At 37.0% G+C, this 17,674-nt stretch overlaps 3 protein-coding genes across 3 annotated transcripts; 2 read left to right on the top strand and 1 right to left on the bottom strand.

Annotated features, from left to right (window-relative positions):
• Positions 1–288: 288 nt before the first annotated feature.
• V2A60_002332 (BTB/POZ domain-containing protein) lies at positions 289–4,211 on the top strand (the record flags this gene model as incomplete). Its single annotated transcript, XM_083253683.1, has 3 exons — positions 289–2,120; positions 3,578–3,837; positions 3,886–4,211. The coding sequence occupies 3 exons, from the start codon at positions 289–291 to the stop codon at positions 4,209–4,211; spliced, it is 2,418 nt and encodes an 805-aa protein (XP_083109809.1).
• Positions 4,212–4,408: 197 nt separating this feature from the next.
• Positions 4,409–5,161, top strand: V2A60_002331 (uncharacterized protein; the record flags this gene model as incomplete). The annotated part of the gene is made up of 1 exon (XM_083253682.1): positions 4,409–5,161. The coding sequence occupies one exon, from the start codon at positions 4,409–4,411 to the stop codon at positions 5,159–5,161; it is 753 nt and encodes a 250-aa protein (XP_083109808.1).
• Positions 5,162–5,516: 355 nt separating this feature from the next.
• V2A60_002330 (uncharacterized protein) lies at positions 5,517–8,227 on the bottom strand (the record flags this gene model as incomplete). Its single annotated transcript, XM_083253681.1, has 4 exons — positions 5,517–6,867; positions 6,923–7,668; positions 7,722–7,956; positions 8,013–8,227. 4 exons carry the CDS (start codon positions 8,225–8,227, stop codon positions 5,517–5,519), a joined length of 2,547 nt encoding a protein of 848 aa, XP_083109807.1.
• Positions 8,228–17,674: the final 9,447 nt, after the last annotated feature.

Raw genomic sequence — 17,674 nt, 5'->3', positions numbered from 1 at the left:
TTGGCTGTCCGATACCACGCAGCTAATCCTGGCCAGATACAAGTTCCAGCTCCTACAAGGTGGTACTTAGCGCAATGGTTCAACGAGTCCAAGTGCGCTGCCTAACTAATTAGCTGGGCTGGGCCCGTAGTTCGTGGTTGGCACCTTTTTAGTGGCTGCCATCACAATCCCCACTAAGGGATGGCCTCTACAATTAGGCCCGCAACCTTGCCTAATCAACATCATCCCTCAATCGCTTCACCCATTTGCCCAGTGGTCCTCTGATCCGGCCCATACTAATCAATCACGATGTCTGGAAGAAGAATTCGTGAGCTCGAAAGACAGCTGCAGCAAGAGCGACGCGAAAAGGAAGAAGCCAGGGCACGAGAAGAGTACGAGCGACGCGAGAAGGAAGAAGCCAAGGCACGAGAGGAAGACGAGCGACGTAAAAACCAAAAGACGACTGTGACCGAGTACTTGCACAACTGTCATTTCCATCTCTATCAAAACCTCAAGCTCGCTGACGCGTCGAAGAGCTCTACCGGCCTCGCAACCTCAGTTGACGGTCGATTTTATCCCAGGTGGCTTCGCCCTTGGAAGGCCAATACCGAACGCCAACATCATCAGCAGTTCGAAGAGATCAGAAGCATTCACGGCGAGGAACGTCTGTTTCATGAACAGAGCACAACAATAAATATCGGAACGAGCTTCATACGAAAAAAAGCCGGTAATGAGAAAGCGGTTGAGTATTTTGAGAAATCGGCCGTCGAAGAGCCCACCTGGAACATTCTAGAGCCTATCTGGAAAAGAAAACAGCTATGCCAGAGGTATCAGTGCGCCGATCTACGATTCACGGATAATGTTCGAGACTTCCGAGACGAGAGCGATGATGCGCAAGCGAGAAGGACTGATATTACGCCAGCAATCACACCCCCGAAGCTCAAACCGGACGGAGGAGGCATCAGGAAAGGTCTGGATGGAAAGGAGAGCGTGGTCTTTGTCTACGATTATAAGGCTGCGCACAAGCTCTCCGTAAAGCATCTCGAGGCTGCGCTGGCCAAGGAAACGCTGTTTGTGGATGTTCACGAGTGGGTGCTATGTGAGCAGTACGCAAGGGATCCAGAGCTTCGCAAGCAAGAGCAAGAAGAAGCGAGGATTGCCATGGCGCTTATACAGGTTTTTAACTACATGTTGTCGTACGCGGTCGACTACGGCTTTGTCACCGCTGGGAAGTCTTTGGTGCAGCTTACTTATGACCGAGCCGAGCCACTAGTCCTACGTTGGCGCCTTTGCATACCAAACAATGTGGAAGCGCAAGGCACAACCGAAGCGCAGATCAGCCAACTATACCAGACTGCGGTCGCTCAACTGGCCAGCTTTTGCCTCTTGAGCCTCCGCTCCACGACGCTCACAGGCCGTTCACTTGAGGAGGCACTACATCATGCCAATCTTCACCTCAAGATATGGAAGGTGACGCGTTACAAAGATCCAGCAACTCCACCAGAGTCAGATGTTAAAGCTTCACCATCAACATGGCCCTCGCGGGGCACGGACAAGACATATCTTTCTGATGGATCCCCGTCCACAAACAAATACCCACTGCGGTCGAGAGCGTCCTGCAAAGATGCCACGGTGCCTTCTCAAACCTGTGACGATGACGAAGGGGGTGATGGCGACAAGCGCGGCGGAGCAGAAAGCCCTCAACGGTGGACCAAGATAGGGCCAAGCTCCAATAAACGAGGCCAAGGTTCTAACAAGAGGAAGGACAGTGGTTCCAAAAACCCAGCATCAGCATTTACGAGGCAGTACTGCACCCAAGCATGTCTTCTAGGCCTCAAGCATGGTCATCAACTGGACAGGAAGTGCCCTAACGTGCTGTCCCATGACGTTGAAGGCAACGGCCGACACCCACTTGACGCTATGAAGTTCACCCAGCTGATGGCCACACAGCTGCGCGAGGACGTGTACGAGGTCAGTCTTGCACTCGATGGTTGGGGCAAATGCGGGATAAGTGGAGTTCTCTTTAAGCTGGAGATGGCGTCGCTTGGCTACACATTTGTCGGCAAGGGCACGACGTCTATGAACCCCAGCCACTTGACACACGAAGGCAAGATCTATCGGAAACTCTCCAATCTCCAGGGGTACATAATACCAGTGCACCTAGGCATGGTTTCGCTTGATCCTGGCTATCTCTTGCCCGGTGGTGCGAGAGTGACCCACATGATGCTGATGTCATGGGCTGGACATGTGGCGTCGTCGAAACGGAAATCGGAGGCCAGTCGATCAATACAGACAATCTATAAGAATGGCGTGGTACATCAAGATCAAACTGCGGCAAATCTGCTGTGGAATGCTGAACGACGCTGCGTCATGGTTATAGATTTCCATCTCGCGTCATTGATTTCAGAACCTAAGGACGATTCAAGGATGAGAATGAAGCGGAAGGGAAATGCACTCCAAAGCGACCATGGCAAACGGAGATTGCCCAGGGGTTTTCTACAGTCTGCGCGATAACTCGAGATGAGGACTTCAAAGTGTCAGAAATTTGAGCAAATCTACTGTACGGTCACAAAGGGATGGTGTAGTCAATTTTGTACTTTTGAGGCAGAAAGTCTAGTATTGAATCGCCGAGTCGTAAGCATTATAACAGCTGATCCAGTGATTTGACCGACCGCGTCGGTCAAATAGACGAATCAGCTTCTGGTCTGCCGGCCAAATTACGGGGCCTAGACCGGTTCCTGGATACTCGAGTGCTTAGAGCAATGCAGTATTGTGTCACAAGTACCGTGAACCCAACTGCCGAGGCCTTCATGGCTAAGGGCCGATGGCCGGTGGTAGCTGAAGTACGAAGCTTAAGATTTTATTAAACCATACTGAGAAGTCATTCTTCTTACCCCTACAATACTGTATTGCACCGCCGCGACATCAGAGAAGCAAAGTTAAAAGGGCAATACACTCGCTCTCATCATCAAACACGAACTAGGAGCCATCCAGCATGATTAGATTCAGGATTACTGAAAACCCTACACTGTAATGGGTCTGGCACTTTACTTGGGTTTTCTAGAAAGGCATGTGAGCCTGTGATACCGATGCCGCTATTCATGAGCCTAGTGACGAGGGCTCTAGTGATCGATGCCTGTGGCGTGCGCCTAAGTGGCGGGACATCCTGTAAGACCCACTGGAAGAAGGGTAACCCTCGAAAATAGCCACTGAAAGCTGTGTCTCTCCAACGTACATATGCAACTCGACGTGTCCTTGCATGGTTGGCCAAATTGGTCAAGGCTTATGCCTGCTGGGCAGCACGATGACTTGTCCCCGTTGTAACCCGGCCTGGAACCCAAAACATAAGCCTCTGCCTTGTCCTCGTTCTCACAATCGCATCCGAGTATGCCAAAGTCCAAGAAGAATTCGCTCCTGTACTGGTACCCCGAACCCGAACCGACAGAGAGTGTCTGGGGACTTACCAGTACCGACATGCCGAGCCGGGAACATACCAGTACTGACAAGCCGAGTCGAAATGCGGAGGCTCTCAGTCAGGCGGCAAAAGCGTAAGTACCATTTGTGGTGTTCTTGTTCATTGCTGACATTCAGCATAAAGCTTATTTAACAACGCAAAACTTTCCGACGTAACGATCAATATCCACGCCCAACAAGGCGCAACAAAGTTGTCTGCTCACAGCTTTGTGCTGGCAGCAATAAGTCCGTACTTCAGACGTGCGCTGGAGGGAAAATATGCAGAGAGCGAAAGCAAAGAGTTTACATTTGACCAGGACAGTCCACATGCATATTGGCGAGTGTTTGAATACATGTACACTGGAGATTATTCTGACGACCCAGCGAAGATGGAAGCTTTTGAAGGTTTGTATTTCCGCCCGGTAAAAAAAAACTTCCTGCTGACCGCCACAGATGAGCCAGATGATGAGGAGTTGGCGCGCGATGTCCGAGTGTACTGTTTGGCAGAATATTTCGACGTTGACAGCCTGAAAACAGACGCGTCAGAGCGGTTCGCCTTCAAAATTAGAAAACTATGGGTCAGTGACAGGTTTCCTGACTGCATCCGCGATATCTACCAATCAACCACAAAGAGTCGCGGAGCATCGCTCAGAACTGCTGTTATTTTGGAAGTGAAGAATAATCTTGCAGCTCTGTGGGAGCGGCAGGCTTTTAGAGAGCTTTACCGCGAAGGTGGCGACTTCGCAGAAGATCTCATGGAGAAGAAGCTGAACTCATAGTTCCTGTCAGAAGCACTTGGCAGATCTTTCAGCGCAATTAGCTCTCATAGACTGCGGGGAGGGAGGCTGCGATGCGCTGCAAAGTATTTGTAATGTACTGGGATGCCATTCCCGGCTATGTACCTCCAACCCCGAACCACAGATCGCCTGCCCCTGCGGAAACGAGTAACCATTTTTGCGTAATTTCAGTACTATCGATGCCACCTAAGCTGGTCGTGGAACAAGCGGCAACGTTGACGCGGCCGAGAATTGCCCGAAAGGGCAACCACCATGTTGGGCGGGCCAAGACCACAGTAACCATTGTCTTCTGCTACTCTACAATACTTGAGACTGCTAGTCGCTTCCCAAGAAAGGCTGCGTTGCGAAGCGTTTTGCACGACACTATTGATGACGGTGCAATCAAGGGCCAGGTCGGAAGCTCTGATCATGGTCTGAGCGACAGCGCCAGCCCCAACTTGCCGTGTATAGGTCCCAGTCTCGAGTCGGTCACTGCGAGAGACCGAGACACCGTCGACCTTCGAGGAGAGCACCCGATCGCCTTCGACTGCATGATGCAGTTTTTTTACCATACCAATTACGATACGCAAGCCTGTCCCACACATGATCCTATTGATGATTCCGCCCAACAACATTGTCTGCAAATCCACTCGCTCGTCTATAAGCTGGCCGAGGTTTACGCAGTCGATGAGCTGAAGGTACTTGCGCTTGCCAAGTTCAAACAGGCGCTGAGTGGTGCTGTCGATGCGGCTGATTTTGCGGCCGCTGCCGGCGAGGCATACGCTGACATGATTGAGAGTCTCGGTCATTTACGGCAGGCCGTCATAAAGGGCTTGCATCATCATCGCAAGGTCATTCTTCAAACTGAGGAGGTAAAGACACTGCTGCATTCGAACGGCATCATAGGATACGATCTTGCACTGTACTTTACACAGAATAACCCGTTCTTGTAATCATTTGCTGTCACGCACCAAACAAGCAGGGGCCGCAGCAGATTGCACAGATCAATTCTGCATTTCTAAAAGCACGGCTGTATTTTACCGTATTTCTGTCTCTGCCTCAGTATAAACGTTATAATGGCATTCATGGTCCGTAAGAACGCAATGATCAGACGTTCGTGCAGGTTTTGACACCTCTTTCCGCGCAAAGTTCACCCAATGTGCCGCCCCGCAGCTCCCTCACAGCACGGGCAGTGGCATGCCAAGCTGTTGTACCCAAGTCACCAGAGTTTGTGCGGTACACTGACTAACTATAATATGTGAAGATATGAAACCGTAATTTGGCGTCTTCGATAACATTCAACAGCTTTCACGCGCGAAGTTTCACCCCATGTACTGTCTGGACGTGGTTTTTAAAGTGGTCCAAGCTCATCAGAAAGTCACCAAGATGCTGGCATCCGGGGTGGCGGCACACAAACTTCGCATTGCCTTTTTCGTGCCGAAGATGAACATTTTCGACATGGTCCATCATGTGAGAAACACGATTGAACCTTCTCGTCCGAGCCGCATAAGTCAGTCGCTTATCTCCCACGCAGTAGATACATTGCGTTTTGCCCAGCAGGAGAGGAATGTCTTCGAATGGTTCGGGCTTGAGGAGCAACTTGGACTCAGCCACCTCAGGAGACGATTCTCTGCTTGCATCACAAGGAGAGACCCCCTGTGGCCGACGCACCTCGCGGCAGCCGGCGAGACGAACCATTCCATCTATGGCACGAATTTTGCGGCCTGTCATCTCCTTAAAACCCATGTCCGTGCTGAAATCACAAAGAATGGGCTGCAAGTAGGTTCTCTCGGGGAGTTGGTGCTCAACAGAGGGCTCAGCCTTTTCTTCAACGGCCGTTCCACTCAGTTGCCTCTCTAGCTCTTCGTTGTGCATCCGTCGACGGTAGGCCTCCTGGTATATTTTTGTCATATCCTCCTTAAAAGCCTTTTCCGCATTTCGCAAATCGCAGCGGCGTCTCTGGTACTTATCCTTTTCATCTGCTGGTGCCGACTTGATGAATCCATATTGCTGCCGAAGTCTGATCGCTGTTTGCTTCACCTCCCTCGTCAGCTCCACTACCTCTGGGTCAGGCGGAAGCCTGGCCAGCTCTGCTTTAGGGATTTCGCGGGGGACTTCAGGATTGCATCGAATGCTCATATGCGAGAATGCCTTGGTTAGCCCATCCGCAGATGGGTCTCTTTCAAGATACGCATCTTGCGTGTTGAACCCGACTCGCCGGTTGAGGTAAGCGTTGGCCAAGCACCCAGTCATCGGGTCGTGCCGCATGACCTGGTCCACGACAGGATTCGGCGCGACCTTCAGAAGGGCATTCACGTTGCCGCGGCGCATACAGTACGACGTCCATTTATCCTCAGAGCCTAAATCCGATCCGATTCTGTCAAGGTAGAACGCGTAGGCGGAGTATTTCATGGGGTCTGTTGTAGACTTCTCCCAAGTCCCTGCCGTGGTTCGTACCGATCGTCGAAAAATGGGAGTTTTTAGCATCGACGTCTTCCAGTTTACCTTGGTGGCAGCCCTCCCAATCTTGGTAGAAAAAAAGGGCGCCGCGTGAGAGAAGCCGCCGACATCAACTGCATCGTCACGGATGGCTCGTGCCAAGATATGGCTGATCGGGCAGAGAATGGGCAGCGGGTTCTCACGGAATAAAAAAATTGTCCTGTGTGTTTAATCAGTGGTCCGGCTCGTAACAAAGCGTAAAGCGAAATACATACGGTTTAGGCTTATTATCTACGCCTTTATGGTGGCGAAAGAACACCTCCATAGCTAGCACGTCTCTTCCTCCCTTGTTTGGGTCCCTGACGATCCAGAGGACGATATCTTCATAACATAATGCTTTATGTAGGCGGATGATATATTTGTCTTCGTCTTGTTCTATTGTAGCAGTCGGCTGATGGGGGTTTGGTTCGGGCGGAAGCATGTCATCGTCTTCGTTGGCAGCATCGCTGTACTTAGTGTCGGTTGTGTCGTCTTCGTCGCCGTCGCCGTCGCTTTCTCCGTCATCGGTTTCGTCAACACCATCGAAGATAGGATCGTCAAGATCGGAATCAGTATCAAACTCAGACTCGTAGCCTGACTTGGTGGTCGACTTCTGCTTTTGCTTGATGCTGCGGTTGGGGAGGCTCGGGTTGCCGGGTCGCTGCTTGCAACCTCGCGCTAACTTATCATCCGCAGCCGGCTCACTACCACCGGCGTCCTCGCGGTCACAGTCATCCAGCATGGGGTCGCTAGCCGCTCTGCATTTTGTCCCATCGACGAGTTCTGCAGGTCGGCATGCTGTATATGCCTGGAAAAGCATAATGGTTGGCAGATCAAGGCGATCGTCCTCGGTAGGGAACACGCTACGGTCGCGCGACCAATGATGCGTGAGGCCCAGAAGAAGGTCGTCTACGCTCAGAACGGGCTTGGCTCCAGGCTGATCGTCTAGACCGAACTTTTCCTTGAGTTCGGTATTAATATACTAGGCAATGTTAGTCTATGCCGGAGTGTACAGTCGGGTTCTCGGTCAGATACCTTTCTGATCTCCTCGCAATGATTTGGGTTGACCACCTGGCCCTTATTGCAGCGGCGGTAAAGCATTTTAAAGTCACGCCAGTATTGGTTCACGGTCTTTTTCTTGGACTTCTTGCGTCTTTTCTGAAGGTATGTTTCACAGATCCAGTGGAGGAAGGTCATGATGAATCCTTTGTCACTGTAGCGCGGCTGCAGAGACGTCCGCCAGTGCGCGTGCTTGTTTGCCTGGCAGAACCTGGCGCCGTTAGTATCGAGCCTGATGCAATAATGATACTCCATCTAGTCACTCACCTTATGAACCTCTTTTTAATGTAGTAAATATTCGACTTGGTCGTAGCTGCATCGAGCGGCTGGATGAACTGGGTGCTGTTCAACTGCTGCTGCAGGGTATGGTAGTCTTCGGCCAGGAGCGCATTCTTCTGTGCTTCCTTGCGTAGCGCAGTGTCTCGGTGGCGCCGCTTCGCGGCCTTCTGAAGGGCCTCTGCAATGTCGCGGTGGACTGCCATGACCGGAGGAGGAAAACGAAAGACTGTTGAACGTGGTGTATTGTTGGACAGGTCCGGGCCAGGCAAGCTACTTTTATGTAAAGAGAGAAGGTAGAGCAGGGTGTGCACGTAACGACGCAGGAGGGGTGTGGCTCCATAACCACCAAAAATGGTAGCTGCCCCACCGGTTTCTCCCACCAAAGGCGGCGACGTTTACCACCCGATTCGGTGGCCAAAACCGGCGCACTTGACTTTAAATTATAAGATAGTTATTATATAATATAGTTTATTAATATAGTTTATATTAGACTAAGATAAATTATTTATATTAAACTTCTAGAAATACCTAATAGAAATAATAAAAATTAAGTAAGGCTTATCTATAGTATTCTACCTATAATTAGATAAATATATAAAAATCTTAAACTAAGTTCTTAAATAATACTTATAAAGCTATATTAACTATTAATAAAATAATTAGGTAGAATAGCTATTATATAATTAGATAATATAATAGGATATAATAATATAAGAAGGAAAATAAAACTACCTACTACCTAGCTAGCCTACTTTAATAGCCTTAAGGATAAGACTAAAGGAGGAGGGGTATTATATTATAAATACTACTATATAGGATATAGGGGGCTAAGCTAGGTTACCTAGATAGCCTAGCTATAGACCTAATTAGGATAAAAAGGTTATATAATAGCTTATTAGATTATAAAGATAATCTAGTAATATAGGATTATTAGAATAATTAGATAAGCTATATAATTTAAGCTTATAATAGAGAGATAGATAAGTACTTAAGGAAGAGGTATTTCTATAGCTAGGTAGTCTAGATCTCTATTAATTAATCTAAGTAATAGTTCTACTATTAAGAGTTAATCTCTTAATAGACTTATAGCCTATAATATTACTATAAACTACTTATTAGCTACCCTATAGCTATTTAACCTAACTTATTTCTTAAGAAATAGACCTATCTATAACTTAGATTTAAGCTACTATTATAACTTCTTACTAGGCTATCTATAGTATCTTATCTTATCTACTTATATTTATAATATTATATTAGCTATTAAGTTAGTCTAAGTATATTATTACCTAGTATAATATATCTTATAGCCCCTTATAGCCTATATAAGTTAATAGTATAATAAGTTTTTATATGCCTTTACTATATTACTTTATAGTATATATTAGACCTAGGTATAATAATAGCTTAAATCTAAGTTATAGTTAGTCTATTCCTTAGGAAGTAAGTTAAGCTTAAAGCTATAGGGTAGTATATTTAAGTAATATTATTAAATAGTTATTAAGAGATTAACTCTTAATAGTAGAACTATTACTTAGATTAATTAATAGAAATCTAAACTATCTAGACTAGCTATAGTCTTCTCTTATCCTAATATATTTAATATAATCTTTATTACTTACTCTTACTTACTTTACTTTATATACTTATTAATAAACTATCTAAGTATATTAGTCTAAGTAAGTAGTTATATAATATTACTTTATCTTCCTAATTTAGTTTATTTATAAGTTATATTATTTTTTACTAGTTATTATTCTATAGGCTAAGCTACTTTATATTTATAATATTATACTCCTTCCCTATTAGCCTTATTCTAAGGTTATTATAATAGGCCTTAGCTTAGGTCTTAGCTTTCTAGTAAGTAATTTTCTTTTTTTATCCTCTTTCTTTTTATAACTAAATTATATTTAATTTCTATATTAGTAAGTCCTATTATTCCTCTACTTAATATTATTATAATCTTATTTCTTAAATTAAAAAAGTTAGTCTTTAGCTTTTTAATATAGGTTATTATATATCTTATAGGGAGAAGGGCTTCTTTTATTTTATCCTTAAGGGTTATTTAAAGTACTTTTCTTATATAAAGAAGAATATTATCTATTATAATAGTAACTTCTCTATAGAGGAGTTTAATTATATTAAGTCCTAGAAAGAGTTTCTTTAATAAGAGGTATAATATAAGTATTAGGAGATTAGTTACCTTATAGCTATTACTATAGTAGCTTACTCTATTTTAGCTTAAGTATAATAGAAGGAAATTAATATTATATTAAAACTAGATTATTTCTTAGAGATATAGTCCTAAATACTCTAGTAAGAGGCTTTAGCTTTAAATAGCCTTAATAAGCTTCCTAGATCTATTATTACTCTAGAGGATTTTAATTAGATATAGGATAAGTCTTTACTCTTTAGTAAAATTATATAAATAGTTCTAAGTAACTAGATAGGTTCTTAATTAGTTCTTAGGTATTTTTAGAGTTAGGGTATCCTTTCTATTTAATAAAATATTAATAGTTTTTTATATTTCCTTATACCTTAAATATTTACTTAACTTTATATTTATTTATATTTTCTATTTTAATTTTTATAATAAATATAGAATTATCTAGTACTTTTTCTAATAATAATATATAAAATATAGGATAAACTCTTATCTCTTTTAGTAAGGATAGTTTATAATTAGTATTTAATATTTTTTATTTAATAAAGAATAGTCTAATTTTCTTCTAGTTAAGTTTATTATTAGGTTATTTTATTTTAATATTTTTATAGATAAGGTAAATTTTATCTCCCTTCTCTAGGATTAGTACTAGTAATCTTTTTTTATTTATATAATACTTTATATAGTTCTATAAAAATATTTATTCTTATTATAAGTATTTCTATATCTTAGTAATTATTACTATATATACTATAGTTATTAGTATATATATATTATATATTATATATATTTTAATAATAGGGTTAAATCTATAGTTTACCCTAAATAATAATATCTTTATATTTTCGTTTTCTAAGCTATTATAAGCTTATTATATAAGTAATAGCTATTCTATCTAATTATCTTATTAATAGTTAATATAGCTTTATAGGTACTATTTAAGAACTTAGTTTTAGATTTCTATTTATCTATCTAACTATAAGTAGAATACTATAGATAAGCCTTACTTAATCTTTATTATTTCTATTAGGTATTTTTAGAAATTTAATATAAATAGTTTATCTTAATCTAATATAAATTATATTAGTAAGCTATATTATATAATAAGTATCTTAAAGAATATATATATTAGATCTCTTATATTACTAGATTCTATATAAGGAATATAGTAAGTATATTTTATAAGTTTATTTACTATAACTAGGATGTTATTATAAGTAATTTCTATTATTAGTTCTTTAGATTTTAGTAGTTTAATAATAAAATATATTATAACTATTTATTATACTCTCTTAGGTAATAGTATTAGCTATAGTTTATTATAAAAAATATATTATATTATTTTTATTTTTTAGTAAATATTATATTTATCTATAATTTATTATACTATTTTTCTATTTTTAAGAAAGTTATAAGATCTTCTTAGTTAATTAATTATTTTTCTTATACTCTAATATTTATATAATAGGTATTTATATATTTCTTTAATAAGTTACTCTTAAAGTATACTAGGGATATACTATTATTTATTATATAAAGAATTTCTTATTTCCTTATATAAATATATTTTTATCTTTTAATTATCTAAGTAATTATCTTTTTTACTATATAATATAATCTATTATATTTATATCTTATCTAGCTTTACTTACTAGATAATATTAATTTCTTAAGTACTTAGTATAAGATTCTTATCCTTAGTAATATATAATAAGGGTATATTATCTACTTATTCTTCTAATTTTAAGTCCTATCTTTAGCTAAGTATATTTACTCTTCTATTTTTAGACTTTTTATAGTATATAATCTTAAAATTATAATCTAAAAGGATTTTATACTATCTAATTTACCTTTTATTTAGGTCTTTTATAATTAAAAATAATATAATATTTTTATAATTAATATAGACTTTAATCTTATATTTTACTTTTATAAGATAATATCTCTATTCTTTAAAATACTAAATAATAGCTATAAGTTCTTTATTATAAATACTATAGTTTAATTTAAGTTTATAAAGCTTTTATAAAAAAAAGGTAATTAGGTATAATCTCCCTTTATTATCTTATTATCTAAGTTATTTACTAAGGGTATAATCTAAGATATTTATTTTAACTTTATAAGGTCTCTTTAAATTAAATATTTTTATTATAAGTTCTTATATAATAAGTTTTTTAATTATAATAAAGGATTTTTCTTCTTTTTCTATTTATTAAAACTTAATATCTTTTTTAATTAGGTTAATAAGAGGTTATAATATATCTCTATATCCTTTTAAGAATTTTTAGTAGAAGTTTATAAATATAATAAATACTCTTATATCTCTAATATTTATTAGTATTAGCTATTCCTTAATTACTTTAATCTTATTTTAATATATCTATATTTCTCTATAGGTAATAATAAATCTTAAGAATTATATATTATTCTAGTAAAACTTATATTTAGCTACTTCTACTAAGAGTTTATTATCTTAAAGAGTTTAAAGTATTTTATATATATATTATTTATATTCCTTAAGTATATTTAAGTAAATAAGGATATTATTAAGGTAAATTATAATAAATACTCTAATTTACTTATATAAGATTATATTAATTATAGTCTAGAATATTATTAGTATATTAGTAAGTTTAAAAGGTATTACTAGGTATTTATAATATCCTTTAATAGTCCTAAATACTATTATTTATTTATAACTTTTTTTTATTTATATAAGGTTATAGGCTCCTCTTAAGTTAAGTATAATAAAATATTTTACTTTTCTAACTTTATTTTATATCTTTATTATAAATAATAATAGATATTAATTAATAATTATATACTAACTAAGCCTTAGCTTATATAGTATTTCTATAGGTTTAGTTAGGGAGGGAAAAAACTAAGTACTAATAGAAAAACCCTTACTTTTACGTTAGACCTATAGTAATCCCTTATAAGTATTATAGCTATAGTAGTTAGGAGCTATTAGAAAAGGTAACCTTAGGTAATCCTAAGAAATATAAAAGAGTATAGTAGGCTATAGCCTAGTCCTAGATAATTCCCTATTAGGTTTTAGCTAGTCCTATCTTATGTCTAGCTTTTCTACTAGGCCCTCTACTATTCCTCTATATATTATACTATCTACTATCGCTAATTATTTTCTCTTCTATATTATATTATCCCTATCTAGGCCTAGTTAGGCCCTAGTAGTATACTAGTAGGTATTAGGAGATAGGGTAGGAGAAAAGGAGGAGGCTAGTCTATATACTTATATTTATTTTTACTTTACTTTAGGCTATAAATACCTATAGGTTTACTTCTATCTATACTACTATAGGGCTAGTAAGTAGCTATTATAGTATAGTAGTTAGTTAATAAGTATTACTTTCTAGTTACTATTATTTATTATACTTATAGGCTATTACTTAGGGTATTTACTTATAGCTATATAAGCTATTATTATTCCTAGCCTTTTTCCCTTCTTTTCCTTCTTTTTTCTCTTTAATTAACCTTATTAATATAAGTACTACCCTACTAATTCTTATATATATATACTTATCTATCTTCTAGGTATACTTATACTAATTACTATATATTCTAAAGCTAATAGCCTATAGATCTTATATTTTTTAAGTTATATATTACTATAAATATAATCCTACTAAGTTTACCTAATAGTCTAATCTTTAATTTAAATAATACTAGCTCTAATCTAGGGCTATTATAGTTCTATAGCTAATACTAATAGAGATACTATTACTACTATTATAACTATTACTATTATTATAGTAAGTTACCTCTATTATATTACTACTATAGTATTACGTAGGGGCTATTAGTTTAGGGTACTAATCCTATAGTCTACTACTATTATACCTAGCTTAATTATTACTAGGGCTAATAGGGGGCTATTACTATTACTATTACTAGATAATAAGTAGGGCTATAATAGGGCTAGGGGGGGTATCTACCCTAAAAATAAGAAGAAGAAAGTAAGTAAAGCTATAGTAGGCCTATCTAAGGCTATTATAGAGCTATATAATAAGCTATATATATAATATTATATATATATAACTAAGGGGTTACTTTATTATAGTTAGGTTATTAAGACCTAGAAGGGTAGTAGGTACTATCGTAGAGCTAGGATAAGGCTATTTCGCTAACTCCCTCCTAGTAAAGATATATATATCTACGTATATTATATATATATAACTAAAATAGCTATATAATCCTATAAGTATCCTATATTAGACCTAAGTTAGGTACTAACTAAGATAGATTATTAATAAGTACTTACTTAATACTATTACTATTACTTATAAGTTCCTTATAGAGGTAACGTAGGCCTATAGTAGGCTTATATTACTTATTATTACTAATAATACCTAATAGCCTTTAGTATAGTCTTTATACTAGGCCCTAGCCTTATCTAGGTATAGCTACTATAGTACTACTACTACTATTACCCCTACCCTAGTATAGGTAATTATCTAGACTCTTACTATTAGCTATAATATAGGACCCTATTAGGTCCTAGCTAATCCCTTACTAGTTAAGGAGTTAGCTAGGATATAGTAGATCTTACACTATAGATTTACTAACTAGGACCTTTTCCTAGTAGCCCTAGTATAGGGCCTTCCTAGTACTATAGAGGTACTAAAGAAGGACCTATACTAGTGGTCTAAGAGCTTAGCTAAGAGCTCTAGCGCTAATAACGACGCTAGTAACGATAAGGGGGGGGAGGAGAAGGGGGAGGAGGAGAAGGAGAAGAAGTAAGGGCAGGGGGGAGCTATACTAGCCCTAGGAGGGGGCTAGTTATAATAATTTACTTATTTTAATTTTTCTTTTATTTTTAATATATAACTAGTAAAGTATAGTAAAGGTAGGGGATAGGTAAGAGTATACTAGGGCTACTAGGGGCCTATAAATTTTAAATATTATTCTATTTTATTTTATAATATATAGCTAGTAAAGTATAGTAGGGGTACTTTAGGGGTAGGATAGGGCTAGTAAGAGCCTAGGGGGGAGGGGGATAAGTATAATACCTAATATCTTATTTTACTCTACTCTAGCTATATAATTCTATATTAGGGCTATAATAGGCTTATATTAGTAACTAAATAACCTATATTTCTATTACTTTTCTAATATATTTTAACTCCCCTATTATATACCTAACCTAGGGCTATCCTAGCTCTAGTCCTATAGGTAGGTTAACCTTTAGAGGGTAAATACTTACTTTATAATTTATAGTATAGTCCTTAGGTTATTTAGTATAATTTTTACTTCTTATTAGTCCTATAATAGGACTAGGTAGGGTCTATAATAGGAGTAAGTAAAGTAGTAGAGTATAATATAGTAGATATCCTCTAGGCTTATATTATATCTATACTCTAGAGATATTATCCTTAGTACTTTCTTATAGAAAAGGAAGTTATTAAGGCTAATTTTCCTTATATATATTTATATAATTAGGGTAGTAAGATAGTATAGGAGGGTAAGGAATAAGGCCTCCTAGGCTTTATGATAGAGCTATAGTAGTCTATAGATAGGGAATACTATCTTATACCTAGATTATTACTATTAAGTAGTTTTATATTCCTCCTATCTATAGCTAGTCTATTATTAGAGCTATTATATAGCTCTCTTCTAGTCTAGTATTAGTTCTACTATAAATATATATAGTAGATTCCTATATAGGCCTATAAGGGGGGGGGGGTAGGCTTTAGTCTCTAATATTATTATTAGGTAAGGGGGAGTATTCTTATAGCCTACGTAGATATATATTAGAGCTACTCTATAGCCCTATTAGTTTCTTAGTAAAGTAGGGTCCTAGCCTTCTATATTATAAGGTATAGGTCTAGAGGTAGGACCTATAGTTTAGTTTTAATATAGTAGGCTAGGGTAGCTTAGAATATGCCTATGACCTTCCTAAGGTAGTCTACCTAGAGGTAGTTAAGTCCTGTGGCAGGGCTACGTAGCCTTTCTCTATAGGTATACTACGCTATAAGACTATAGGTAATAATAGGCTAGATAGCCTATAAGTAGATCTCCTAAGTGCCTCTATTATGGGGCCCCTATATTATCCTGACGGATAGGTGTAGGGTAGCTATCTATAATAGTAGCTTAAATCTAAGTTATAGATAGGTCTATTTCTTAGGAAGTAAGTTAGGTTAAATAGCTATAGGGTAATTAATAAGTAATTTATAGTAATATCGTAGGCTTATAAGTCTATTAAGAGATTAACTCTTAATAGTAGAATTATTATTTAGATTAATTAATAGAGATCTAAACTATCTAGATTAACTATAGTCTTCTTCCTTTATATAATAGTTTATCTCGCTATTATATTTCTTAGATTATAAGCTTACTTACTCCTATAATCCCTTTATAACTTACTAGCTTACTTACTTTAGTAATCTATTAAGGTTATATAACTATAAGGCCTAATTAGGGAGCCTATAGGCACTATAAGGTTATCCTTCTAGGCTACTTCCCTAGTTACCTTATATTATTTCCTATTATTTATAATATAATACTCTTCCTTTATTAGGTTTATCCTTAAAGCTACTAATCTTATTCTAGTTATCTATTTAGTAAGTATATAAAACTTCCTTCTTTTATTATTATATACTAATAATATATTAGGTTATATAGAGAAACCTTATTCCTAAAAGTCTAATAAGTAAGATACCCTAAGGTCCTTTATTACTTTTTATAGTTAAAATATTAAGATATTATATACTTATTATTTTAACTATTAGTTAAAGTATTACCTTACTAATAGTAAGACTTATTATAAGGAGTATATTTACTATAGTTATTCCTATAATAGTATACTAGTAATATTCTCTTATAGGTCTTATCCTTCCTTTTATTATATATTTTCTTACTAATTTATTTTTCTAGTTTTATATTTACTTATATAATAGAAAAAACTAGATAATACTAAGGAGAAGGCTAAGAAGTACTTAGTTAAGCTATAAGTCTAGCTTTCTTAAATAATAAATTATTTAACGTAGATCTATAAAACTTATTATTTAATAAAGAATAAGAGCTAGAAGTTATTTAAGTAGGGTATATAAGAGCTAGATAAAGAGGATAATATCCTTCTTACCTTAAATTCCTACGAATAATAGGTTATTTATAACTTATAGGTACTAGGTATTCCTAATAAGCCTAACTAGTTATAGTTTAGCTTAAGTAAGATTCCTAAGTTAGGCCCCTTACTAACTATTAGCAAAAGTCCTTTAGTAGGTCTAAGTAATTTATAAGGTTCTTCGTAAGTTCCTAGGTATTTTTAGAGTTTAAATATTCTTTTTATTTAATAAGATATTTATATTTCTTAATATTCCCTTATGCCTTAAGTATTTTCTTAATTTTATATTTATCTATATTTTCTACTATAATTCTTATAATAAGTATAGAATTATCTAGTACCTTTTTAAATAATAATATATAAAAAATAAGGTAGATTCTTATTTTATTAGATAAAGATAATTTA

This window comes from Cordyceps javanica, chromosome 1 (genome assembly GCF_051103115.1).
Source record: "Cordyceps javanica chromosome 1, complete sequence".
NCBI classification, from domain to species: domain Eukaryota; kingdom Fungi; phylum Ascomycota; class Sordariomycetes; order Hypocreales; family Cordycipitaceae; genus Cordyceps; species Cordyceps javanica.
This window is presented reverse-complemented; position numbering and strand designations above follow the sequence as displayed.